The sequence below is a fragment of the Ambystoma mexicanum genome, chromosome 5q, assembly GCF_040938575.1.
Source record: "Ambystoma mexicanum isolate Mex_15411 chromosome 5q, UKY_AmexF1_1, whole genome shotgun sequence".
Classification (NCBI taxonomy): Eukaryota; Metazoa; Chordata; class Amphibia; order Caudata; family Ambystomatidae; genus Ambystoma; species Ambystoma mexicanum.
In genome coordinates, this window is record NC_090933.1 from 989898982 (window position 1) to 989926156 (window position 27175).

Genomic DNA, 27175 nt, shown 5'->3' on the forward strand with positions numbered 1-27175 from the left:
ATGCCTCGACTTGCGGGCCCAATCCCATGCCTTCAGCGTCTGCTTGGTTGAAGATAAAATAGCTGGCCACGACCGTCGGAGTGCAGGCGGCAGGTGCAATCGGGATTGTTCTATGTCTGTTCATTTGGGGCGGTCCAACGCTATGGTCCAAGCCCGGGTATGAGCCATCTGCGTTGCCATTTGGTATTTTTGGAGGTCCGGGACTCCCAAGCCTCCCTGGTCTGAGGCACATAGCATGGTTCTCCGTGGGATGCTCTCTTTCTTCCCCTTCCATATGAATTCAAATATCTTCCTTTGAAGGTGTTGTAGTTGGGGGCGGGGTCTATGATGGGGAGGGCCGAGCAAGCGTACAGAAATCGAGGCAATAAGTTCATCTTACAGGCAGTGATGCGGCCTATTAGTGATACTTCCTGACTGAGGCAGGCATCCAGGTCTTTTTCCAGCGTTTTAATCAGGGGCGGGAAGTTAATCCGGTAGATCTCTGTGGGGTTGGCGGGGATCAGTACCCCGAGATAAGGGATGGATGTTTCACTTAGTGGGATTGCAGAGTGTGCACTGAAGGATTCCTTGTCTCTTTGGTCCAATCCTATCCCTAACGCTGTTGATTTCGCGCAGTTGATAGCGAATCCGGACACCTTCCCGAAACTATGGATTTCCGCTAGGGCGGCTCTTAAGGACTGGGAGGTGTCTGTGATGGTTAGCATCACGTCAGTGTATGGGCTTTTTTACAGCTATCGACAATGAACGTCGACTTGCGGCTGTTAGGCAGAATTATATGCAGTACCCTTTGGGAACACCACACACAATTAAGACTACAAGTGACAGTACAAATTCACCTTTGGTACAAGCCTGTACTACACAGTAAAGTGGTAGCGATGGCTGAGCAGCCAAACTTCTCAAGAGCAAGTGAGCAGTACCAATAGTTACACAAAGGACAGCAATTACTATGATTCAAACAAACACGGACTCAAGGTTTCTGTGTAAAAGAATATACATTTATTTACACATCAGTTGTAAAACAGTTCACTAAAGTAAAGCAGTTGAAAAATCACTCTTAATACACCACACCACTCCCAAGAGATTCTGGACAAGTTAAGCTCAAAATGAAGTGTGAGCAAAATGGGGCACTCCAATAATTTAAAAAGGGAGGGAAAGACAAATTTAGGTAAAAATTGAGCAGTACCAACAGATAAGTAATCAGGGCAATCTAGAAAGAGGAACTACAGTGATGGAATCAAATCAAAAAGGCTTAGGGCCAAAGTCAATAGGACAAAAGTCTTTTGCTCAAGATCAATCAGTTCAAGGGAGTTTGTGGTAAAGTCTTTGCCAAGAGTTCCGGACGAAGTTGGTCGGCAGAAAAGTTGGTTTAAAGAGTAGGGAAGGACAAGCCCTCGGATTGGCGAAAGGTTTAACACACCTTCACCACGGCTGGATGAAACAAACGACCGAATTTGCACAGTACCTTTAAATGGAGAAGAAGCTGTATCTGAGGCAGACGTTCCTGGCAGGTCCTGTAGGCTCATGGTTCCTGAAGCAACTGTCGGACTGACATGAAGTAGGAAGACTGGAGGGTCCTGCACTGCCCAGGGAAGAAACCAGCAGCAGAGCAAAGCAATGAATAAAAGGTGCGCTCCTTAAAACCCAAGCAGGGTCCGACCTTCCTGGCTTTTTGGTTCACTGTAGCTTTGTACAGCAAATTCGACCAGAGGAGTGAGTCCTGGCTTGCATTTTGGGCGAACTGGTTGGTCCCACCAGCTCAGGGGAAGAAGATTTCTGGTAAATTTCCTCTGTCGTTGGAATCTGAAGATTCGGATCTGCAGCAGGGCTTCACCGGGCGCTTCAGTCGTTGTAGGGGTCCTCTTCTGTCAGCTCCTCATCAGTTCTTTCATTCCAGTGGCGACTCTGCATTTCCAGACCCCGAAACCTGCTTTTTATGCAGTTTTCCCCCATTCACAAAGCCTGGCTGTCAATCACACAGCAGGGTGGCTGTCCTGGCGGGACAGTCACCTAGCCAATCAAACAGGAGTGTGACTTGGGTTACCAAGGGAACCCAAGGCAGGGGTCCTAAAACCCCTCCCTCCCATCCTGTCTACCCAGATTTTCAGGCGCCTAAGGAGGGCTTAAGACGGTGAACAAAGGAACCAAAGCTGGTTTGGCGCGTGAAGTAAAACACGAGTAAGACATTTTCAAAAAGAAATGGCGAATAAACCCAGCCGGAAGCGTATAAAAACGTATATGGTCTAGCAGGTTTAAGTTTGAGGCTTACAAGATAGCCTAAAACAATACTAAGGTTATTTAAGATAACCGCGGTAGGAAAAATAGGGTAGTTACCACTGCTACCAGCCAAGTCTTGATGAAAAGGGAGCGAAACAAAGCTCCAAGAGAAACAGACAAAAAGGTATAATTATTAACCCTTTCCAGTACTCTATGTAAGATAGTTTGTACTTGGTCTGTGGTTTTTAAAGAGACTAATAAAGTCAATGGCAACTTTACATGTTCTGGGAGACAGTAGTCAGTCCCAGAAAATGGAGTCTGAGTCGGGAATTCTAAAAGCCAACCCTGTGTCACTGCACCGAAGGTGCTGTGTAACACACAGTAAAAAGATGATGCCTGTGGAGTAGATGAGGCTCCACAGTCTTTGAACACAAGAAAATGTTAAACACACATCGCAAAACACATGCAAGAGTGGAAAAAAGGCTCACACCCTTACCAGGTGAAAAAAATAAATCCTAGAAATCCAGCAAAGCTGCCGAGGGACTCAGTAGGTAAGGGAAATTAGCCATTCTGGAGAATTCTCCCTAACATTGGCTACGGTAAGATCCGAAGTCTCGTCAGCTGACTCACCATCTTTGGGAATGTCTTTATCCACAACGTCTGTTCTGTCTTTCGACAGTCGTGGCGTGTCATGTGGTGATCTTGATCTGGAGTGCCCAGAGAACAACGATTCAATGGACCTCTCCCTGGACGTTGTGTGCTGCAGTTTGCTCGACACCTGTGTCGTGTCTCAGCAGTGGATTGTGTGTTTGGTGGAGGAGGTAGCGATAGTGCTTCCGCCGCCGGGTGTTGTTCCCGTAACGAGGCTGCCGGCCTGTCTGTTGGGGTTGGGGCCTGCGCTTGGGAAACCAGAGTAACCATGTCTCCTTTGCCGTCGGATACCGCAGCGTTGCTGCAGTCGCTGAAGGTCCTTTCATCTTCCATGGCAACGAGCTTCCTGGCGTGTTGGGCCCATCGTCTAGTTAAGCGGTCCTTCAATTGAAAGGGGCCCTTAGGGGTCCCTCGCAAAATGGAAACAAGGCAATAACCATACACGAACGGATGCGCCAGACACGAAGTTCAAATTCCCAATGCTAGGGTTTATTGCAAGCAAAATAGTCCCAATTGGCCAACTGTGGTCTCACGCCCCGCGACGTGTATTCTCTAGACCTCGAGGGACGCAAGAGAGCGAATTACGCACATCAGTTACATATATACAAAATGCATATCATACAATCAGCTATGACATGTTTAACACCCCCCTTTTATTGAGTTTCTTTGAACTCGGGATGATGATGGACATTTCCGACGAGTATGACAATTATGACACTTTCGATGTCTATTCTAGTAACAATGTTCAATTTAGAAAGTGCGGAGGCATCTTCTAGTTGTTGAACAGAACACGGTGCTTCTGTTATTGGAAGCAAGCTGCACACGGGGGAAGAGTCACATTCCAAACTTTGCTATATATGAGGTGCTATTCGTGTCCTGGGAGCCGACATGCTCTAAAGGGTTTTGTGAAGGGGGCCGTAAGTAGAGCATAATTCAAGCCTTTAGCTGCTTTATTCTAACATATTCTACCACAGTACGAGACTGGCTGGCAGCTGTGAAATGATTAAATGCCCTACAGCTCTCCCTCAAGGCTACAGAGAGGGAGCGTGGGCATTCCTTTCTGGGCTGCTCATGAGGAGTTTCAACGAACTCCTCAGCCCCGCGGCCTTGCCCGTTCATATTCAGACAACAATGTTAACAGTTGAGCAGAGTAAGCAGAATTCGCAAGAATTGCAAGCTGCAAAGCAGTTTAGACAGAAAGCAATGAGCAATGGTTAACAAGCAAAATGGCGATTCTTGCTTCGTTTAAAATGGCCGCTTGTTGGTCAAGCATAGCAGTCTGTATTTCTATAATTCTGTGCATAAAACGGTTGGCCTTCGGCCATCAAGATACGTCTATCATCCAAATGAAGGGTATTCACTTTTCCAGATTGACAAACCCTCCTTTTGGCCGTATGCCAAACGTCTTATTCATTCATTGTATCCTCCTCTGATGAGGATAAATCTGGGGTATCTGTGTCTGAAGCTTTCATGCTATCATAAGCATCATCTTCATCATTAATGTCTATAGCCATGAATTGTTTCTGTTTCAACAGTGTCTGTTATTTCGGCCATGCGTTTGTTTTCCTCTCGACACCATGTGCATACATCCCTTAGTACATCCCTCAGTTATCTCAGTGCAAACTATTGGTAGGCATTGTATGCAGCAGCAACATGTTATGAATATACCAAGTACCACCACTAGTATCGAAATTAGCTTCCATCCCCAGGACCGCAATAGTCCCCAAAACCAGGATCCTATCCTCCAACCCCCTTCTTCCATAGAGAGTGTGGAAATAAGGACATGTAGTGTCCTGATGGCTCTGAATATGGTAGGGGAGTAGTCATCTATGAATACACAGCATGCAGTTTTTACGAATTTGCAAACTCCCCCACGATCTACTAATATTATGTCAAGAGCCATTCTGTTTTGTAGTACCATTAGTCTTATTCCTTTCTCTTCTAACGTCATATTGAATAAAATATCTGTTGAATCTATTGTATTTTTTAATATTCTAGACAGTTTTCTTATATTATAGGAATTTTCTATGTGGGCCAAGAATGGTATAAACGATTTGGCTACATCCATTGCTATCATTCCATCCTCGCTACTCCTTTGAGTTCTACCTTTTGTTCGTCTGGCTACTTCTGCTGTTTCGAAAGAGGAACACTCCTGGAAACAGTAGACCTAGGTAGCATGTACCTCCCCAGTTCCTAGGTAACCATGGATATGCTTTTTCCCCACATATAAAGTAAACAGGGTCCCCTACGTACACGGGTTCTATTTCGTGCTTTAAAGCCACTGTGTGCAGGCAGCTGCTAAACGTTCCTACTTTATAGGAACCTTTTTTTCTTTAATCATAGGGGCGCAGTTTTGGGGCTGTAATCCACTGTGTAGGCAGGGGGCACAGCATCTTTATTTATTCCTCCCTCATCCGAAATGTCATTACTGATGTTTCTTCTGCTGGTGGGGTCGGTCTATTCTGCCTATGTAATCTATCTAGTCTTGTTGTCTTTCGTGTATTTTCCCTCATGGGATCTGGTGAAAACACGCGAGCTTTGTGGAATATGGAACAACCCACAGGTCTCATGATCACTTCCTCAAATTCATTCATATTGGTCTCATCTAGCTGACCCGTATTACTCTTGTTCCATTTCTCAAAGAACATGGCACTCAACGATACTTCACATGAATAAACCAATGATAACGGTTGTACATACCAGCCTATCCCTTTCCCACCGTGCTGTGGTAAATGGGCACAAACCCAGCAATCTTTTTTCTTTAAAACCGCATGGGTCATGTTCATGATGAGCAACAATGTATTGTTGCCATATCCTTCTCTATGTCTTTCTTCCATTGGGGACAAAGAACCAGTGATTACATGAACCGGGCTTTCAGTAGCTGCTTTTAGCAAAAGTGTTTCTAATGGGTGCACGGACTCCAGGAACCATAGTGTAATGGCTATTATTGTTGGTACTACCATACTTAGAGAACACAGGACCAATGTCCAAATCAGTACCTTATTCCTTTTTACCATGCTTTTTTACTAAATTTATAGTCTCTAAAACTATCATCTTTTCAGCAGCGGTGCAGGAGGAAGCTGAAATGGGTCTTGATTTGTTCTTCATCGTCCTTCCTGCTGACAGAGTTCGTCACAGATCTCTCTCGTTCTTGATGCCAGAAAAGTTCAATGGAAATGTCGCAGTTCAATTCTGCCAGCTCTTTCACAGCCTAGATCACTTATCCACTCCGAGCAAGATTAGTTGTTCTTTCTCCCACTGCTCAGACGATTTCTGAACAGTTCTTTATTGACAGAGTACTATGTGCATCCAGCTTGTCCTGCTCTGGGTTAGGACACATGTACTTTATTATAAGCGCAACGAGGAGCCATGAGTCTTTAATTTTCCGACTTGCACAACTCTCACACTTCTCTCCTCTACGCCCCTGGTTCCTACTCCGTTCGTGATTGGAACCAAAGGCAAAAGAAAAGCACCAAAGATCTGTGGATCACTTTGCCTGTCGAGGCCGCAAATTATACCGTTTCACTCCTGGTATTGTATGATCCGTGAATAGTGCTGTTGCACTTCCAGTATCAGGCTCAGTATCAGCCTGCGGCACAATGATGGCTAGCGATGAGCGCCGTGGCAATGATGTACTTTCTTTCTCTGGCCTTGGTGCGTTTGCAGAAGCTGGTGGGCGCCAAAGGGGTACACGCGTTGTTTCTGCTCGTGTTTGCAATGCAGAGTTTGTGTCGCTCGGCAGTGATGTTGTTTCTGCTGAGCAACGTTGGGGCACTTTTCGCCCTTTCCCCTTTCTGGCAGCCTCCTCAGGCCCTGTTTCGAGTTTCAGTTCTCGCTCAGGCTTTGTTTCAACTTTCACTTCTCGCTCAGGCTGATGCTGTGGCAGTGGACTGGCAATAGTTTCTTTCTTTTCCAGGATCGTTGTCTCTTTCTGGTCGTTTGGATCAGGCAAAGTTTTCAGTGAAGCTAGGAACTTTTTGGCATGGGTAGCATGAATCCAGGCCTTGCAGCCGTCCACCTGTATGGCCGTCTGCGTCGCCAGCAACACTTGATAGGGGCCGCTCCACCTGGGTGCTAATGCTGTCTTCCGCTCAAAATGTTTCAACAGCACCCAGTCTACTGGCTCCAGCGCGTGCCCCGTACCTGTGTACCTCACTGGTAACGCCTCCTGAACTTGCTGATGAATCAAACGCAACTTCTGCATTAAAAGGCCACAGTACGTGCTTAACACAGGATGCTCTACCTCGCATAGTCTTTTGGGCTGAGGCGCGCACCATACATTTACTGGTCTCCCCATTAAAATTTCATAGGGGGAGAGCCCAGTTTTAGCCTGCAAGACGTGCGCATGCACAATAGCGCTAGGGGTAATGCATCCACCCAACTCAACTTGCTCCCAGCACAGATTTTAGCTATCTTTGACTTTAAGATACCGTTATATCTCTCAACAAGCCCGGTAGAACTGGGATGCCTGGAACTGTGGAATTGTTTCTCTATCTGTAAACCTGCACAGATCTGTAACACCACTGCGCCCACAAAATGTGGGCCGTTATCTGACCACAGGACACGGGGCAGCCCGAACCGGGAGAAATACTCCTTCAACATTACTTTTGCCGTTGACATGGCAGTACAGTCTTTTAAAGGATATGCCTCCACCCACTTGCTAAATGCACAAATCACCACCAACACATATTTGTAGTTCTGACACCTTTCAATTTCTATGAAATCAAAGTGAATCACTTCAAACGGCATAGAGGGTGGGCCAAAAGTACCTACTGGAATCACGGTTCCCTTCCCTACATTGTGTTGAAGGCACGTAATACAATTTTGCACTAGCCTTTCTGCATTCTTTTTTATGTGCTCATTTTTCCATATTGTGGATAAATGCTGTACCAACTTCTTCGCGCAAATGTGGGTAGGGTTATGCGCCATTGTAACCATTGCGGTTACGTAACAATTTGGCAACATCCAGTTCTTGGTCTCTTTGTCCACCCAATATCCTTCCAAATCTAACTCAGCAGAGCCCTCAGCCCACCCCTGAATCTCTTTGGTCGTGGCCTCAGCCTGCATTTCTTTGACTGTGGCAACTCCATTCTCTATCATACAAGGTACTTCCTCAGTCTGTACTGTCATCATTCTAGTACTCAGTGGCTGTTTGTTTCGCCATCCTGTCTGCAAATGCGTTTCCCTCTCACACTTTACATGTTACTTTTTTATGCGCCTCGCATTTTACTGTTGCTAGGTGCTTTGGAAACGTAAGTGCAGACAACAATCGTACAATCAAAGGGCCATGTTGAACCCTAGCTCCATGTGATGTCAAGAAACCCCTCTCAGCCCAGAGTCGACCAAAGTTATGAACCACCCCGAACGCGTACTGACTGTCAGTATATATGTTTACATTCAAATTTTCAGAGAGTTCACAGGCTCGGGTCAGTGCTATTATTTCTGTGGCTTTTGCCGAATTGTAGGGGATTCTTCTGCTTTCTATAACACTCTCTAGGGTAGTAATTGCATATGCGGCAGTTGATGTGCCATCAGGTAATTTAAAACAAGAGCCATCGCAAAACAACTCTCCATCTGGCTCTTTCTGTTGGGTGTCGCTCAAATCAACTCGTCCCTTTGTTTCTTCTTCAGTGACCATTAAACAATCATGGGGTGGTGATTCGTTGTCACCAATTTCTGCTATGGGCAGTGGCATTAATTCTGCAGGATTCAATGTGCTACACCTCATAATTTGGATGTGGAGTGCAAACAAGATGAGCTCATATCTTGTTAGTCTAGCAGAGGTGAGGTGTTGCGTCTGTGTTCTGTTTAAATGAACGTCTATGGCATGTGGCACCATCAGAATTAAAGTATGCCCCAATACCTTTCCTTCTGTTTGTTTCACTGACGCAGCAGCCGCTGCAACAGATCGCAAACATCATGGTAGTGCGCGCGCTACAAGGTCCAGCGCGGAAGAATAATAGCCGCACAGCCTACTTCTTCCACCTTGTTCCTGTGTCAAAACCGCCAATGCACATCCTTCACTCTCGCTCACAAATAGTCTAAATATTTTCTTGTAGTTTGGTGTGCCTAAAACTGGCGCGGAACATAATGCAACTTTCAATTGTTCAAACGCTTTCTGACATTCTTCATCCCACTGCAAAGGCATCACTGCATCCTTTTTAGTTAATTTAATCATCGGCTTCACAATCAACGCAAAATTACTGATCCACTGCCGACAATAAGAGGTCATGCCTATTACAGCTCTCACTCCTTTTTGAGTTTTTGGAATAGGCATACTAGAAATACTTTCTATGCGTTCTGGTGTTAATCTTCTCCCTTCTTTCGAAAGTAGGTAACCCAAATAAAACACAGCCTTTTGATTATACTGGAATTTCTTCAAACTTGCCTTGTGACCATGGGTCGCTAGGTGTGTCAAAAGTAATATAGTACTTTCTTTGCAGATCTCATTTGTGTCAGCAGCTAGTAACAAGTCATCTATGTACTGCAAGAGTGCGCAACCTGTTGGTAGTTCTAGCATATCTAGCTGTTCCTTTAGCGCCCTGCTGTAAATGCTCGGGCTTTCTGTGTATCCTTGTGGAATGCGTGTGAATGTGAATGATCAACCTCCTAGAGTGAACGTGAACAGATATCTACTGCTTTTATCCACTGGAATGCTAAAGAACGCGTTCTTCAAATCAACTACACTAAAGTATTCTGCAGTGGCCGGTATCATTGTCAGTATTGTTGTGACATCTGGGACCAAAGGGAATTGTGGGTCTACCACTTTGTTCAATGCGCGCAGATCAATTATGAAACGATACAGTACTTCATTGCCTCCTTTCTTGTAAACTGGAAGAATCGGGCTGATGCACGTGCTACCTGCAATTTCTTCAACCACCCCCAATCTCACCAGGTCAGTAATAATACTCTTTAATCCCTTCTCACCTTCAACAGAAATTTTATACTGGGGAATTCGTGGTAATGTAACACCTTCTTTCAAAGTTATTTTTGCTGGCTCTATTTTCAAGCATCCTACATCGTTATCATGCATTGCCCACAGACAGGTTGGTACTCTGCTTAGCTCTTCTCGTAACGCTTCTGAGATAAATTCCGTCACCGGTGCATCGTCAGGCCAAATCGTGAGGAACACCCCATCTGCCGTACAATGTATAACTGCCCCCAATTTTCTCAACAAGTTTAATCCTAGCAAGTTCTCCCCACAATTTTCTGTCAGAAGAAATGAACACTGTTCCGTAAATGGTCCTATTGTAATTGGGACAGCTTCGGACACGGGATTAATTATTGGTGTACCTGCGAACCCTACAGAAACATTCTTTTGACCCGACAGTGGGATCTCCGGAACCAAGTGGTGGTCTATCGAACACTTTTGTGCCCCTGTATCTACAAGGAAATGGTGCTCCTTATTCCCGACTCTTATTTCTACGTAGGGTCCTCTTTGATTCATGGGAATAGACACTGATTCCGAACCCTGCCGTGGGCTGTCCTATTGCAAAAATAACATCGTCCGATGTGTAGTCATTGCTGCTGCTATAATACGTGGTTGGCTGTGTATCAAAAATATTCCCATTTCCCCCTCTGTGTCCTCCACTCTGATCAGTTCTCTGTTGGCCCTGCCCGCCCTGATTTTGGTTCGGAACACTTTGGTTCACTGCCTGGTTCTGTTGAGCCTGGTGTTGACCATGGGATTGGTTTTGATTACCTCCATTGGTATATCCCTGCTGCTGCTGCATGATATTTCTCCTTGGGCCATTTGACCCCTGATGTCCTCTATGAGGCCTTCTCTGGCCAAACCCACCTCTATTCTGTAGGTGCGGGCATTGCGCTCACCAGTTTCCTTCCTCTTTACAGTATGCACATTGATTTAATCCCAATGACACCCCGTGCAAATTATTCAAATTTCCCTTGCCTTGTGCATTTCCTCTACCTCTATTGTATCCAATTACCTGCTGCAGTAACACCCCTACCATTGTTCGGATCGCTGCTTTTCTCATCTCCAATGGGTACCCATTACACATCTCACTTACTTCCTCCACTGACGTTCTTTTGTTCGACATGCATCGCATTGTTTCCCCCACCCATGCCTGCAATCTTTGTTTATCACCTATTTGTCCTGGTGCCGGCAAATGCTTTGCACCACCTGGGAAAACTTTTGGCCTCGATTTTTTCATATACAACCTCGACGCCTCCTTCCTACCTTTCTTAATACACTTATGACTATATTCAGGTGTAGCAAACATTTCAGCATATCTATCTTCCATTTCATTTTTCAGTTCAATGAGTTTGTACACATGTTCTCTTTCATCCTCATCTCTTTGCTCACTGTGTGCTAACTTATTCAAATCTAACAATCGTTGTGTCGGTAAATTCCCAAGTAACTTTTTCCATTCTCCCACCAAAAATTTCTCCATGTATTCCAACACTACTTGTCTCTCGTTGCTTCTTCGGTACCCATATAATGAGGCCAATGCTGCCGTCCCATCATTTCCTTCTATGTACATTTCTGCCTCTTGCTGTAATTCAACCTTTCTTTCTTTGCTGATCGCGCTGCGAGTTACCCATCCAAATCCTGTTCATTCAGCCCCGCCTCTCGCCTCCCCGGTCTCAATTTCGACTTCGGGAGGGGGGGATGGTGCTGAATCTGTCTCTGGAGCGGGAGGTGCGGATGGGACAAGTGACACAGGTGGCATCTGTGAAGGGCCTTCCTGGGTGCTGGGAAATTGCGTGTCTGCGGTCTGCGCTTGTGGGAGGGCTCGAGCTGTGGGTGGGGCGTGGGTTAATGCTTGCATGAGGGGAAGTGCTTGGGCTGCGGGAGGGGGTATGAGAGCTACTGGTTGGGCCTGCGCAGTCACTGCTGGCGTGTTTGGTTTCGATCCTGGTTTTGGGCCTCCACCCGTATGGGTTAACAAATGTTCCATTAATTCGTCTGCTATGTGTAGTTCCCGCTGCGGGTATATTCCTTCTATGTTCATTTGCTCACGTCTCCCTTCCTGTCTTAGACTTGCCGTCCACTCCTCCTCCTCCTTTTCTTCTGCTACCTCAAGCTTCGATTTGTGCCTACGCGCATGCTTCTCTCTACTCCTAAGTCGGAGCATTGCTTCCCTCCTCCAATCTTTGATAGTCTCAAAAGCTGTGGGTCGCGCTTTTTCCCTTATCAACACCCTTTCTAGGTTATCTATCCTCGCAATCTCAAAGCTACCATTAATCGGCCACTGATGGTCCTGTTGCTTTCTAGTTTGCCTATGCCAAATTTTACAAAATATTATCGCACCCACACCATATTTTGCATACAGGTCATAAGCCGGCGTTCCCCCAGGCGGTGCACTTTGGCCATTTTCCAAGGACTGTCTACTGCAGCGGAAAAGCCCCGCTAAAGTGGACAGTACTCCAGGCATGTTTTTAACCTTCCCCTCTGGATGTTTGAATTTGCAAAATCAACACTCTACCAATAATCAGGGTTTCATTTGAATTGGGGAATGACTCACCTGATAAAACAAGTTGCCTGTGTCTTGACGCAACCCCTCCCAACGTCGTGTCTGCGCTTCTCTGGCTTCTTCCTCGTTTCGGGACCCTCGCCTCCTTTGCCCTCTGGCCCGGTACGCCGATCAGAGATCAGATGTGTGCAGATCTGCGGAAGGAATCTCTCCTCACTTCTACAGGGCGCCCGGTACACCTCTTGATCCCGGCTCGGTCGTCCCGTCCTCGCCGTTCTTCCGCCTCTACTCCGTTACAACATCTACGAAGGGGTAAGTGGGGGAGGGTCCATATTCGTGCGCCATCTCGAAAGGGGCCCTTAGGGGTCCCTCGCGATATGGTAACAAGGCAATAACCATACACGAAAGGATGCGCCAGACACAAGGTTCAAATTCCCAATGCTAGGGTTTATTGCAAGCAAAATAGTCCCAATTGGCCAACTGTGGTCTCATGCCCCGCGATGTGTATTCTCTAGACCTCGAGGGACGCAAGAGAGCGAATTACGTACATCAGTTACATGTATACAAAATGCATATCATACAATCAGCTATGACATGTTTAACACCCCCCTTTTATTGAGTTTCTTTGAACTTGGGATGATGATGGACATTTCCGACGAGTATGACAATTATGACACTTTCGATGTCTATTCTAGTAACAATGTGCAATTTAGAAAGTGCGGAGGCATCTTCTAGTTGTTGAACAGAACACGGTGCTTCTGTTCTTGGAAGCAAGCTGCACACGGGGGAAGAGTCACATTCCAAACTTTGCTATCTATGAGGTGCTATTCGTGTCCTGGGAGCCGACACGCACTAAAGGGTTTTGTGAAGGGGCCGTAAGTAGAGCATAATTCAAGCCTTTAGCTGCTTTATTCTAACATATTCTACCACGGTACGAGACTGGCTGGCAGCTCTGAAATGATTAAATGCCCTGCAGCTCTCCCTCAAGGCTACAGAGATGGAGCGTGGGCATTCCTTTCTGGGCTGCTCATGAGGAGTTTCAACAAACTCCTTAGTCCCGCGGCCTTGCCCTTTCACATTCAGACAACAATGTTAACAGTTGAGCAGAGTAAGCAGAATTCGCAAGAATTGCAAGCTGCAAAGCAGTTTAGACAAAGCTATGGTTAACAAGCAAAATGGCGATTCTTGCTTCGTTTAAAATGTCTGCTTGTTGGTCAAGCATAGCAGTCTGTATTTCTATAATTCTGTGCATAAGACGGTTGGCCTTCGGCCATCAAGATACGTCTATCATCCAAATGAAGGGTATTCACTTATCCAGATTGACACAATGTCTGGGGTTTGAAGAGTCTACATGCTCGACAGGTACCCTCGATGTGGGTCCGCGGGTGACAAAAGGTGTTTGTTCGACGCACAGGAACTTCTTGTTGCAGTTAGGGTACAATTTAAAGGGTCCTATCCATAACGGAATGACGCAGCAGCTAGGCGAATGTAGTGTACGAAAAGGGGCATATACATTCTAAAATGTTCTCCCCCCCCTCTCTCCCTACTGTGTGGGCCGAAATCCGGAGCAGCCTTCCAAGGCCGGAACAGATCCTTTTTTAAAACTTTATTGATGTAGCCGATATAAATCTACTTTACTATATAATTTTATCATAGAAAATTGCTTAAAACATAAACATTGAGCACAAAATTTCTATCAACATTAGAATTTGATAAAACATTTAAATCATTGAACACCAATTAAACTATTATGCTCACTACAAAAATTATAACAATTGAATGAAAATAAAACACACTCAAAAGTGAATTCTAAATCAAAATGTGACACTATGCTCTGCCATTTTCGTACCAATTATGCACTTTATAATTGTTAATAAGGGCCTAAGCACTTGGTTAAAAAAACAAAAGAATCATACGTATTGGCTAACATCTTTCATGCTGCTGGAGTTGATTTCATGGAGTTTTAGATCTTGTAATAGTGCTGTAGCTCTTCTAAAGAATTGCATTACTAACTTACTAACTGATCATCATGTATTACCAACTGATAATCATGTGCGTTAGTATTATCACGGTCAACACATTCGATGAAATGTCTGTTTATATGATCTTATTATATTATTGCGTGTGGAGGAGACTACACAGTCAATTTAGGCATCAAAATGTTGTTAAAATGACAATGCTCAATCATGCATCATCATTTTTTTTATCAACTATCTTCAACTCACACAATAGTGAGTTCCAGATAAATAACCACAAATGTCATTATAATTATAGTACAGATAAATGCGGTTAAAATCAGGGCATTCTGTTCGCCATGCCAACATGGCCGCCATGGCGACGATGCACGTTGAATACATTCATCTGGAACGCAGCGTTGACATGGCAACAGTCGCAAACGTTTATGTTGTCATGCGAACTTTCAAGGCATTTAAACAACATGGCAATGGAGGTTTGCGTTTGAATTGAGGCATGGAACCAGCCGAGTTAATACGGTAAGACAAATCATAAAAAGGGCTAAATGGGCAATTATGATGAAGCAATAATTTGACCCTACAATACAGCAGTTCATAATCGTGACTATGAACATTTTTTGAACTACCAAATTTGGCGCAAGTCTCCAGGAGTTTCTTGCTCCGTACTTGTGTATATTTAGGGGGGACTTTGCTTTCATCCCACCCGATCCAGGTAGACGCGACAATGAGCACCTAAGAAGAGGCATAGATTGCAATCCTAACAGTAAAAGGAGTGTATAACTTTGAGTCGCTAGCGGAAGACCAACCTTAAAGAAAGCATCGTTTCCCATATTATAACACACATAAAACACTATGTAGCAATCGGATGATTGCTGCAGTAAGTCACCCCTTTTACAGTACCTACCTTCCATGGGTCTATCTCTGGTGCCTCAGCAGGCTGGCTTCAAGAGGCTGATTGCAGGGGTGGCTAAGGACTGGTTGCAGGAGTGGCTGTGGGCTAGTTGTGAAGCTGGGGGTCTGTCCCATGATAAGTTGAGCCTGGCCCCCCCTTCTCTCTTCAGGGTGGCCCCGTCCACCACATGGGTCTATCTGCACTCACCTTACAGCCCACGCTCTTCTTTGCGGTTTTGGGCGGCTTCCACCCATCACCACTGCGGCTCTGTGGGCCCTTCAGATTCTTCTTGGTGACCCTGAGGGCTATGCGTGATCATAGCTGCCCCCACAGCCCTCTTCAAATCTTCTGGGTGGGCCTGTCAACCAGTAAAAAGGGGATTTCCCTGAACTGTTCAAGAATGTCGTTTAAAAAAGCAATAAGGGCAACTGACAGTGATAGTTGGTCACCCATCATCGGGCTCTTCCAAAGATTATCCACAATCACAGCACTAGTGGAATGTACAAACGTCTCAAAATAAAATAGGCGTTGCAGAACCAAACACGTGCAATCAAGCATTAGATGACCGTTTCCTGCTGCTCAGTTTAAATAGACGACAGGTCCTGTTTACTAATGGAAGACCTATATGGGGGCCATTCCACCTGAATTTTAAAGACCATGTTCTAAATACTTTCAGCGGGCATTCAATGCTTCCTACTAAGCAGCCCTTATTTCACAAAGGAGTTGTAAATCATAGCTCCAAGGAACACTACAGAATTAAAAATCCAATTTACAGCCTGACAAGCCCCAGTATGCCACTTCTTTTGCTAGGTCCCTAGCTTCGAAGTCTTTCAACTCAAGCTACCATTCTACAGGAGAAATAAAGTACGGATGTTATGTTAATCCGGACTAAATCCAGATGGGTGGCAACTATATTATCACGAGATAAAAGCAACTGAAACATTTATGCCACATCAATACAAACGTTGTTGGAGTAATTTGACAAGTCCTTTAACAAAGCAAAATAAAACGGTTAATTCTGTTTGTAAAATACTTACTTTTTCGATAAATGCAGAATGCCATGAATACAAATCAAATGTGCACACATTTTAAAAGCAATTTTGCTAAGCAGGTTGTGCAATACAAGTGCGTTTCCAATTAGAATCCAAGAGGTGTACTTACCACATGAGTGGCTTTCATTGAGCTGCTAGAAAACCTACACAGACTTGTACTATCTTCTAAGAGAATGTCACATTCCTCGAGCTCTTGGGCATTGCAGGCAGGCTGTTCCTTGTCGGGGTCAGGATTCTGAAAACCAAAAAAAAGCAAGAAATGCAGAGGAATGTCTTACTGGTGTGCCGTTTTTTTAATCGCAAGGAGGAGAGAGAAGCCATGTGCCATTCAACGAATCCAAATGAATTTGAACTATTATGCATACAACCTCTAACCTTTGCAGGTTTCCCTATACCACTATCATGGTGCAATGCTCCACAGTGTCACCATCAGCCTCTTTATGGTTGTGTTCGTTCAGTAAAAATGCCAGAATAAATGCTAGTAGTACTGGCTCTGGCATTTTTTCCGGATTGGCACAGTTTGACTTTGCCGGTATGGGCAGTGTACTAAAAACAGGCCTGGCCTGCCAGGAGAACAGGTCCCTAACGACAAATAATTGCTGCAATCACTGGCACCAGCATTAAAAGTGCTAGTGATTGTGGCAATCCCATACCATGGAGTCCTATGTGACTCCAGGGAAAGGGAACTTACTGCAATTGCCTGCACTCGTAATATCCCGGTAACACTGGGGTATCAGGTGCCTGTAACCCGCCGGTAGTACAGGTGGGTTACCGGCAAACTCGTAATGAGGCACTGTCTCTACTTTCCTGCACTGTTAACACGGAATGCATACCTCGGCTGTACTGCGATTTCTAAAGTTCTACCTTACATTTACAGTTACTATTCTGTACTTTTAACTTTTAGATTTGTGTGAGGATACATCAGTAGGTTGGTTGTGTGGTATCCTTCGTGTAGAGCATTTATCCAATCACGTTTTTGCCTCACTCGTAAAGAACAACGTCAGATGCACCCTGATACGATGAATTCTCCTGTATCCCTCCCACCCCATACCGAAATACACGCTTATTTACACTCATTGTGCTATGAAACTGATTTAACAATTACAGAGCCAGGATGTGCAGTTTAGCAGGTAAGGGAAAGACATGGAAGTGATATCCCCGCACCATGTAACATCTTTAACTTGAATGTCGTTTTGTAGTTGGTGCTATGTTTTCAGTACAATTTCTTCCTCTGTGCAGAAACCCACACAAACTGCCCAGGGAAGTACTGAAAGCGCAGGAAGGACGGAGCAGTGGACAGGCAGAAACAGATGTAGTGCACTGTGCCGAATTGAAGGGTTCACTCTCTACATTGCTCCTTTCTACCAGCTCAGATAGTTCTATGTTACTTCCCTTGCCCCCTTTCTGCCTTCCCGAATTCGTTTAAGACACTTTGGATGGGACCTAAACTTCTATAGGGGGACAGAGGTAGCCGGAAAATAATGAGACTTAAAGCAAGGGAATATTATGCCTGTTTTCACCCCTATAGTGAACAGAATATTCATAACTTCTGAACTGTTTTCACCATACTTTGTGAACCTCCTTTAATTAGCTCATTCGAAAACCAAATGGTAGCCATCCAAAACACATGTACAAAATACTGAAAATGCAAAAGACATGCTGACAGACCACTAAACCATTGACATCTACACATAATGTCTTTTCTGGTCAAAAGACACATTCAGAAGGTATCCAAAAAGTCCTGATTGTTACATGACCCCACAGAGCACATAATATGAAAGTTCACAAAAAACGCCTGGCATGTTTCTTTATGTTTTTGTAGGATCTTCTTCAGGAGCTAACAATGTGGTAGATGTGGATGGCGTTGTTCCTCTTAAGTCATTTAAAAAATAAGGAGATTCAAACCAAGTGTTCTCCTAAAACCTGTTGAGGGACAGATCTCCAGTAGTTTCCACTGATTCCTCTTTGAATCCTGGGTGGATCAAAAATGAGAGAGTTGGAGTACATGCTCTACAATGAGATTCTGCAACCTTTGACTCTCCAGAGGTTTAGGATTACAACCCCCATCAGCCCTATCTAGCAACGTCATTGGTCTGGAATCTTAGAAGCATTAGTTCAAAACAGCTGGAAATCCACAGGTTACAGACTCCTGCACTTCGAGCATGGTAAATATTTGGTATTCAGCAGAACTATGAACATGGCTTGTTTGTTGTTGTAAAGCAACCCCTAAACGACATAAATGAGGAGACGCATTGCATAGATCAGAAATACACATTTCAAATGGAGAACCACCAAGGTAGCAGGTATCCCTTCCGATGGGTCTCACTGAGCCCTTGGACAAAGTGGGGAGAACGCAGACTAGGTAGTTCTGGTTCTGTGTCGGCAGCTTAGTTCAGTCCAGAAGGCTTATCTGCTCCTATAAGAGGGGATGCTGATGTAGATGCTGGTGCCTAACTTGACATTAAAAGATGGGTGACAGACCTAACTGTACAACCATTACCTGCCACAGAGTATAGGGGCCTCAAGGTAGGAATTAAACTGATTAAGGAGAATAGAAGCAGTGATTGGTGCTTACACACCGTGAGGTCCCTTTAGTAAAAAGCACCACTGTGTTCACTCTCACCCCTTTGTTGTCAATCCTCTATTGTCTCTTTCTCGATTTCCCTTTCTTTCTCCCTGCATGCACCTTTCAGTGGTACACTCCCTACTTAACCCACCCAAGTGTGCGCTCCTTTGCAACCCCTCTGTGGTCACACTCTCTTCAACCCCTTCGGTAGTCATGCACTCTCTTCCCCTTGTCGGTCTCTCTCCCATTTGTGATTCACACGGTCTGTATTTTTGGTCTACACCACGCTTTCTCTCCTTTCAATGGCCTCTTTGCGGCCTTGTTTTATGCATCTGGCCAAAATCATCCTGTCTGCTCGGGACACCCAGCTGTCAGCTCCTCTCTACACTTCCTTCTTTTGAATGTTCTCCTTGAACACTCTCCATGTGTGTTCCCTCTATTGCTCTTCATGTTTGCTCAGTCTTAGCTCTCTTCATCACTCTTCTCTTTCAAGTCTCACTATCTAAAAACCTCCGACTTCTGAGTTCTTGGACACCCTGTATTCTTCCCGAGGTCGCTTTCCTCTCCTCATGTATTCTCTTTTCCACCATCCTGTCCTCTTCTGCCATGTCCTTGCTCCAATAATCATACATCCTCAAACTCCTTCACTTATCAATCCATCTTCGCTCTTTCACCCATTCGGTCACTCATTTATTCATCCCTGCATGCTTATTCAATAACCCATTCATCCATACCACACTTCTGTATTAAACCATTCATGCATCCTTACACAATCATGTGTCTTAGATTTTCACTTTTTCATCCATCATCAAAATAGTTTCATCATCCCTTCATTCTCTTAACTCATCCACCAATTCTATATATCATTCATTCACATCCTCACACTCTTTCACCAATCCTCCCATTCATATTCAATCATTCATGTAGCCCTACTGCAGCCTCTCCAAACTCGTTGTGCTTTCCTTTGCCCCATCTGTCTAAGTGTGTACGTACATGAACTCAGAAAATGTTTTCACCATAAACAATCCAAACAGTTGAGTTTGTCAATACTTGTTTTCAATAGAGTTGAACATGTGTGTGCCCTTAGCATTATGAATCAATAAAACAACTTTGAGAACTTGTTTCCAACAAAATGCACTAACCCGTTAAGTAGCATAAATGTTGCAAGAAATATTCAATTCGATTGTGTGGAAGCCTGGGTATTTGTCAGCTGAAAAGGGGACACATGTATTTAAATCCCCTTGGATGCATGCTACGAGGAATAGGGCTGATGTTCTCCAAGTTGTGAGGAATCTGAGGGCATCCTCACTTCTTTCCCCAAGATATCCTCTCAGGTGGCCAGGGAAAGGCCACCGCCCTTGGATCCTAACCATGGGGGTGAAACACGGTAGCCGCCATTTCCCTTCCATCAGGAATAGAATGTGAATGGCCTGCACCTGAATCCAAAGGGGAGGTATAAATGGTCTGCTCAGGTGAGGCTAATGAGTAGATCGAAAACACCCGTGGAATGCTTGCAGGCGGAGAAGCCAGAGGTGAAGGCACAGAGACGTGTGTTTGGGGTGCTGCAGAGTCGTTGCAGAGGAAGCAGAATGTGGCTGGTTTTGTCGAAAGGTCTCCGGTTGCAGGATTAGGCTGCAGACCTCCTGCAGTAAAGAGGACTACCTCTCTGGTAGCCCGAGATGTCGGAGACCCAGGAAGTGGGGCTTGCTGAGCCTGAAACAGCAGCAGCCACGAAGAACCGCCTGAAGCGGAGAAGGGCACACCGAGAGCATACCCGGTGAGTCGAATGAGGCTGATTGTCTCTGGGACCCTGTGGTGCGAGCTCCACGAAGGAAGGTGGGAGCGCTTACCAGTGAGCGACAGAGGAGCCAATGCGACTGCTGATCCAGAAATGTAAAAAACAGATGTTTAATGCCTACAATAACATGAAGGTTGATGAACGGGGTCGTTTGAGAATACCAAACTGTAGTGAAATTGGGAAGGCCGTGGAAGGGCCAGAAAAACAGTAAACTTCGAATTGAATGAAAAGCCCATGAACAGGGTGCAAATTCCGAGCAGGAGAGTCAACTGGGAATTTCCAGTTATTTTGTTTTGGATATGGATGAACTGCAATTTTGAATACTGAACCAAAGGAAAGTAATAATGAGTGAATGCTGCATGAGTGGAAAGCAGAGCAAAGCGCTCCCTGATCCAAATAAATTGTGCATCATAGAAACTAAAGAAAGTAAGCATTGGTAATGAATATAAAGAACTGTGAATTGTACAAGTTAAGAAAAAGCAAGCATTAGCAAGAGCCATAAGGAAAAGAGCAACTGTACTAGTTGAAACTGAGGCAACACTGAGAATGTTTGATAATCCAACAAGTGAATGGTGGCAAAACAGATGCTGAAAAGGACTGCAAGAATATAAGTCCAATACCAGTGTTGAGCTGAAGCAGTGGTGGTGTAACTGTGGAAAAGAATCCAATCCAGTGTGTCGGTTGCATGGCCTGTAACGGGTGAACCATGTGGTCCGACAAATGCGCCTAGACTGAATACACCCCACTAAAGAGAAGCCACTTGACTCATCTATAATTTTATGGTTAAATGTCCAGAGAAGCTTGTACATCGTGAACTTAAAGAGTTGAACTTTATGATATTGATGAGAGCCAAAAAGCCTGAAAGCTGGGAAGAATCCTGAGGAATTATGTTGCTGTAAAAACAGTGAGAGACTTGAAAGCTTGGGGAAGGGAAACCTTGTGATTAAAACTGAACTATTTGGAATCCTGGGGAAGGGAGTACCCCTTTCCAACCAAGTGACCCTTCATATTGTTTATCGACCTCCAGGTCCCATTGCCGAATTCCAGTAATGCCTCATCCAAGCACTCTGTGAACCTAAAGAAAAATTCCAAAGTCCTTCTCACAGGTGACCTTAACCTAGGCCTCAACGACCCTAATGACGCCCACGCGGCCGCCCTAAATAAAGCCCTCGCCACTCTCGGATTCTCACAAACGATCTCGAATCCTACCCACCTCAAAAGGCGCTCTCTGGATTGGGTTGGCCACCACAACTGCCCAGTGCTAATCACTGGAAACTCTCCTGTCCCGTGGACAGACCACCATCACATCCAATTTGACCTGGACACTTCTAAAGGGCCCCCGAAACCCACCATCCCACTTCCCCCAGCTCTCGCAAGAAGCTCCCGCTTACTAACTGTAGAAAGGATCACGCCCTTCCTTGAGGTACCGGCTCTCCAAGCCTCCTTTTCAACTGACCCGGACACCCTTGCCAAGGCTTTCAAACTGACAATCACCAATGCGCTTGATGCCGTCGGCCCTCTCACTCTCAGAAAATCTAAGAAAGCCAAGCATACCAACGCATGGTTCTCCCAAGAGCTTCTTCAGCTTCGTTCCAAGAAGCGAGCTGCCCTCTCAGCCTGGAGAAATAAACCAAACGACGCTACCAAATCCACCTTTAAGACTATCTCTAAGGACTACAAAATAGCTATTATCTTCGCTAAAGCTAACTCCTTCAACAATAGGATTGCCAATGCCAAATCTAGTACCAAAGAAATCTTCACCATCTTCAGGGAACTTGAAACTCCGTCCACCCCACCATCCACCATCCAGAAAGATGAAAAATGGTGTAATGACATCCAAGCTGCCATGTTTAATAAACTAAATACCCTGCAAACTAAAATTCAGGCACACCAAAAAGCTATGACCCTCCTAATCGCCAACTAGAATACTAACACCAACAAAGAGACCAAAGCCCACTCCTGTCCGCCTTTCGACTTCAAAGACATCACTGAATCTGAGGTCATCACGCTCTTAAAAACCATCAAACCATCTAACTGTAAAGGTGACGTATGCCCTGCACAGCTAGTCAAAGACTGCGGTCCTACCCTGGCCCCCTTCCTCACAGCCTTCATAAATGCATCCTTTCAGTCTGGCCATGTTCCAACTGACCTTAAGGAAGCCTGGGTCCGTCCGCTCCTCAAAAAGCCCTCACTTGACCCATCAGTACCAGGGAACTACAGACCCATCACTACTGTCCCCTTTCTACTGAAAATTTTGGACAAAGCGGCCTACCATCAAGTCCAAAAATTCCTCGAAGAGCACCGCCTTCTCGGCCTTCGGAAGTCTGGTTTCAGACCTCGTCATGGGACGGAAACAGCCCTACTTGACCTGAAAAATCAAATGGATGACATTAGTGACGCAGGCAAACCAGCGCTCCTGCTCCTCCTCGATCAATCAGCAGCATTCAACCTCGTTGATCACAACACACTCTGCCACCATCACTCTATAGCAGCCAACTTCTCCCCAAAAGCATGCGCATGGATCACCTCATTCCTACAGGAAAGGGCCATGAAAGTCTTCTCGGACTCAGCATGCGCATCTACTAGCCACATCAAATGTGGGGTGCCCCACGGCTTCTGCATAGCACCCACCCTCTACAACCTGTTCACACGTCCTCTCTTCAATCTCCTCGATTCTATGGGCATCTCATACACGAATTATGCGGATGACACCCAAGTACTCATCCCGCTTACAGGTGTCTATGAGCTGGACAAGAACACCCTCAACTCCATCTACGCCACCATCCAAGCCTGGATGGCTGACAATTGGCTTGGTCTCAATAGCGAGAAGACTGAGCTTTTACTTATTGGGTCACCATCCATACTAGGCAACCTTGACAAACAATACACCTCTTTTACCATCGACAACATACCGATTGCGGTATCCCAAACAGTCAAGACTCTAGGAGTCTACCTCGACTCTAATCTCACCATGAACAGGCATGTTAATGCCATAGCCTCCTCATCGGCATACTACTCCAAACTCATCTACGCAGCAAGACCCTTCCTATCCTCACAAAATGGCCTCACTATTGCTAGGGCCACCATAGGATTCAAGTTGGACTAATGTAACGCACTCCTTGGTGGGACCTCCGGAAAAAACATCGCTAAACTCCAGCTTGCCCAGAACAACGCCCTCAGGGCCGCTACAGGTTTTTCCAGGAAAGACCACATTTCGGACCTCAGGAGGCAGGTCCACTGGCTGCCAATTAGGCAGAGGATCATCTTTAAAATCCTCTCCCTCACCCATAAATGCCTCCATGACCTTGCTCCCCCCTACCTTGCCCAGAGAATTTCACGACCCACCTCGGCCAGGCCCACCTGATCTGCCTATACCAACCTGATTTCTACCCCCAAGACTTGTAGAGTACCTGCGGGCGGTTCGAGCTTCTCAGCCCTAGCAGCCTCACACTGGAACGCCCTACCTTCACTCCTCAGGGGGATTGACTCACCTAGCCTTCCGCAAAGCCTTAAAAACTAGGCTGTTTGTCTAAACCTACCTGCCTTTATATCTACAGGCATACGAACGTCATTTGTAACTATGCTCCGCTCCTCTCTCTGTAACTAAGTACCTTATGTTTCCTATGTTTACATAATCTTGCTGCTTACGCCTTCATGTAATAGCGCCTCGATGTCTATGGGCTGCAGTGCGCTCTACAAATGTAAATAAATAAATAAGTGCTGGAAGAAGCTCTGAACTTTTGTTTGAACACGTTTTCATTTGACACGGAGATCCCTACACAGTTTGAACAAATAGATGTGAGGGCAAGTATAGTTTCTGGACACCGATGGACATTTATGTTGGACTTTTTAACACAGACTAACATTAGTTTTAGTTAGGTAGAGAAATGCCACCTTAGCATAGGGAAAGATAGACATTAATCCAATCTCTGTGATTTTAAATAAAAGTTTGTAACCCAAACTTTCCTCAGTTGTCTCGGTCTACTTCCTGATGGCTTCAAATGGAGAATTGGAAGGCCCACCTTACCAGGTTCTTGATGATGTTAGACAGGAGTCCATCACTGCTTCTTTCCCTCATAGGCAGGTTGTGATTTAGAAAATTGCTGCCATCCCGCTTTATTTTTCAATCCGTAACCAAACAGAATTCTTAAGTATTACCGGTCTGCGCATTTGGTGGTAGGTAACGATTGTATAGTCACAATAAAAAATGTAAAAAAAAAAAAATTAAAAAAAAAAAAATCCAGCGATCAGGTTAGATAAGGGACATATGGATTGATAGGCACCAACGGAGGTTGTTTATGACAAACAGAGGCTATGGGCATCATTACGAGTCTGCTGATCCAGAAAGAAGTGTGCCGCTAGCAAAGTACCAGCACCCTTTCCAGACCGGCAGACTACAACTCTGCTTTCCTGGGCCTGTGTGCCTGGTCGGTTTGACCTGCCGAGCGCAATGGCCCTGGAAAGCAGAGTTGTCACAGAAGCAATGGTGCCAGTGTTTCCATGTCCCCATTTCCATGGAGTCCTACAGGGTTCCATGGGAATAGAGACTAACATTTCTGCTGCCTGATATCCCGGCCCACCGGGACTTGTAATGTCCTGGTGACACTGGGATATCAGGCAGCGGAAACAGTATTTCAGTCAGGCGGCAACCTGTCGGTAGCACCGGCGGGTTCCCGCCGGAATTGTAAGGAGGCCCTATATATACCCGCCTACCGGGAAGATAAGTAATACCTCCAATAATCGATATAAGGAACACATTGGACTGGGCTGACAAGGATACAATTTGATCACCAATAATAATAATACCCAGGCAGGATTGGAGATATTAATGAATAGGGTATGTGGTTAGGGATGGAGAATTAAAGTCCTTTCCAGAGCTACAGGAGGACGTTCACATGAGAAGTTCTACCAATATTTATAGTTTAGGACCTCACTACATGGACAATTGGAAGGGGACTTTGGTGTCCCCGAGGTTTCTCCTTTGGCTTCCTTCATATATCTGCCCGTCTACTGTCGATATATTTTGTGCACATTTAACCGCAAGTATTTGAGGTTGCATATGCTACACATTTCACTCATGGCTGGGTACTGCCAGTCATCGGCCGTGTCATCAGTACTCATGCATTTGTTGCATGATGTTCGTAGTACTCGCTTCTCACTTTGCCCCTTACTGTGTGACATTTGGCAGTGGCGTCATGCACATCTCATTGTGTCTGACTATGATCACCTTGCTGGAACGAGAACTTTGTAGGTGTCTGCATATGTGTGCTCCTTCTTTTGCTGATCTCACAAACGTCGCAGTGTCCTCTTGAGGAGGGGGCCTTTACTTGCACTACTTTCTCATTAGGACTTGTCATTGCTGGTGTGTACGACTGTTGTCCCTAATCATTTTCTTCTGTAGTGTCTTTAAAGTCAGATGAATTTACGCTTTGCTCTAAGCTAACCACGTAATCATTTATTTGCATGAGTGAGTTTTGAAATCTAATATAAAATGTGAGTGTGCAGGACTGAGTTTTTTTTGCAATCACTTTTTTTTAACCTTGTATTCCCATCCCCACATACTTTTTTTTCGTTCTAACCACAATGCATTGCATTCTTGTACAGTGGTGCCTAAAATTATGCAGTAAATATTGTAAGACACTAAGCTTGGTGTTCCTGGGCACGGAAGGAGCGATGGGGGAGATGTGGTGTCATGCATCTTCTAGTCTTTGCATTTTCAACGTATTCCTCCAGTCTAACAAGATTTCGTTTGTCATTTGTTCTCTTAAATGAGAGATTCTGCATGTTGCCTATTCAATCCCTATTGCCACTATGAAAGGCAGCTTTTCTCAGTATAGACGGACACACACTGCTTAATTAATACTGTATTTATCTATTTCTCAGTGTATTCTTTATATCAGACAGAGGGTGTTAGCTTGCGGAGTCAGTGTGCGACCATTGGCACTCCTTTGTTTCAATTGGGTCACTTGTGTGGACTCCACGCTTGCACAGTACATACCACGTCAAGGTGGGCAACTTGGTGACACCATGGAAAAAGAAAGTCACAGCTAGAACACCACAAATCCCTTTATGTGACATTGTGAAGTAACCTACTTTGAGAATTATAATTAAGAGTGTATCATGGGAGCAATCATTGCTTTGAGCAGCACAGATATGAATAATGGGGGGGCAAAACTGGAATATTGCAAATGATCTCCTTTATTTAAAGCCGATATTTTTACTATGCATGCTTTTTGGGAAAATATGTACTAAATAGTTGAAAATAAACCAGCACTATCCCTAACTCAGTTTATTTCAAAATAATCGTAATCCTCTGTACCAGTTGGCTTGGATTTGACCATCCAGCAATCTCCCTTTCATAATGTGAACTATAATAAATGTTAGGGTAACGCTTAAACAATTCAAGAAGTAGGTCTGCTTAAGATGCTTAAAGAACGTAACCCCAGTGAAATGATGGCTGTTACCTAGCCACTTTGATACAGAATCTATATGAAGTTTATTGGAGGAATGATCCCATTTTTAACAGGATTAGTTTATTGTGCCACTATAGAAAGAATATATTCTACCTTTGCTCTAATTTAGATCAAGTTGAGAA

At 44.9% G+C, this 27175-nt stretch overlaps 1 protein-coding gene across 3 annotated transcripts in view; it reads right to left on the reverse strand.

Moving 5' to 3' along the window:
* The window catches only part of NUDCD1 (NudC domain containing 1), a 1249938-nt gene that overhangs the window by 178484 nt on the left and 1044279 nt on the right, over nucleotides 1–27175 (reverse strand). For all 3 annotated transcript variants that reach the window (XM_069621511.1, XM_069621512.1, XM_069621510.1), the window contains one exon: nucleotides 16326–16451. In XM_069621511.1, coding sequence (XP_069477612.1) covers nucleotides 16326–16451 — 126 coding nt within the window. The remainder of the gene's footprint in view (nucleotides 1–16325; nucleotides 16452–27175) is intronic.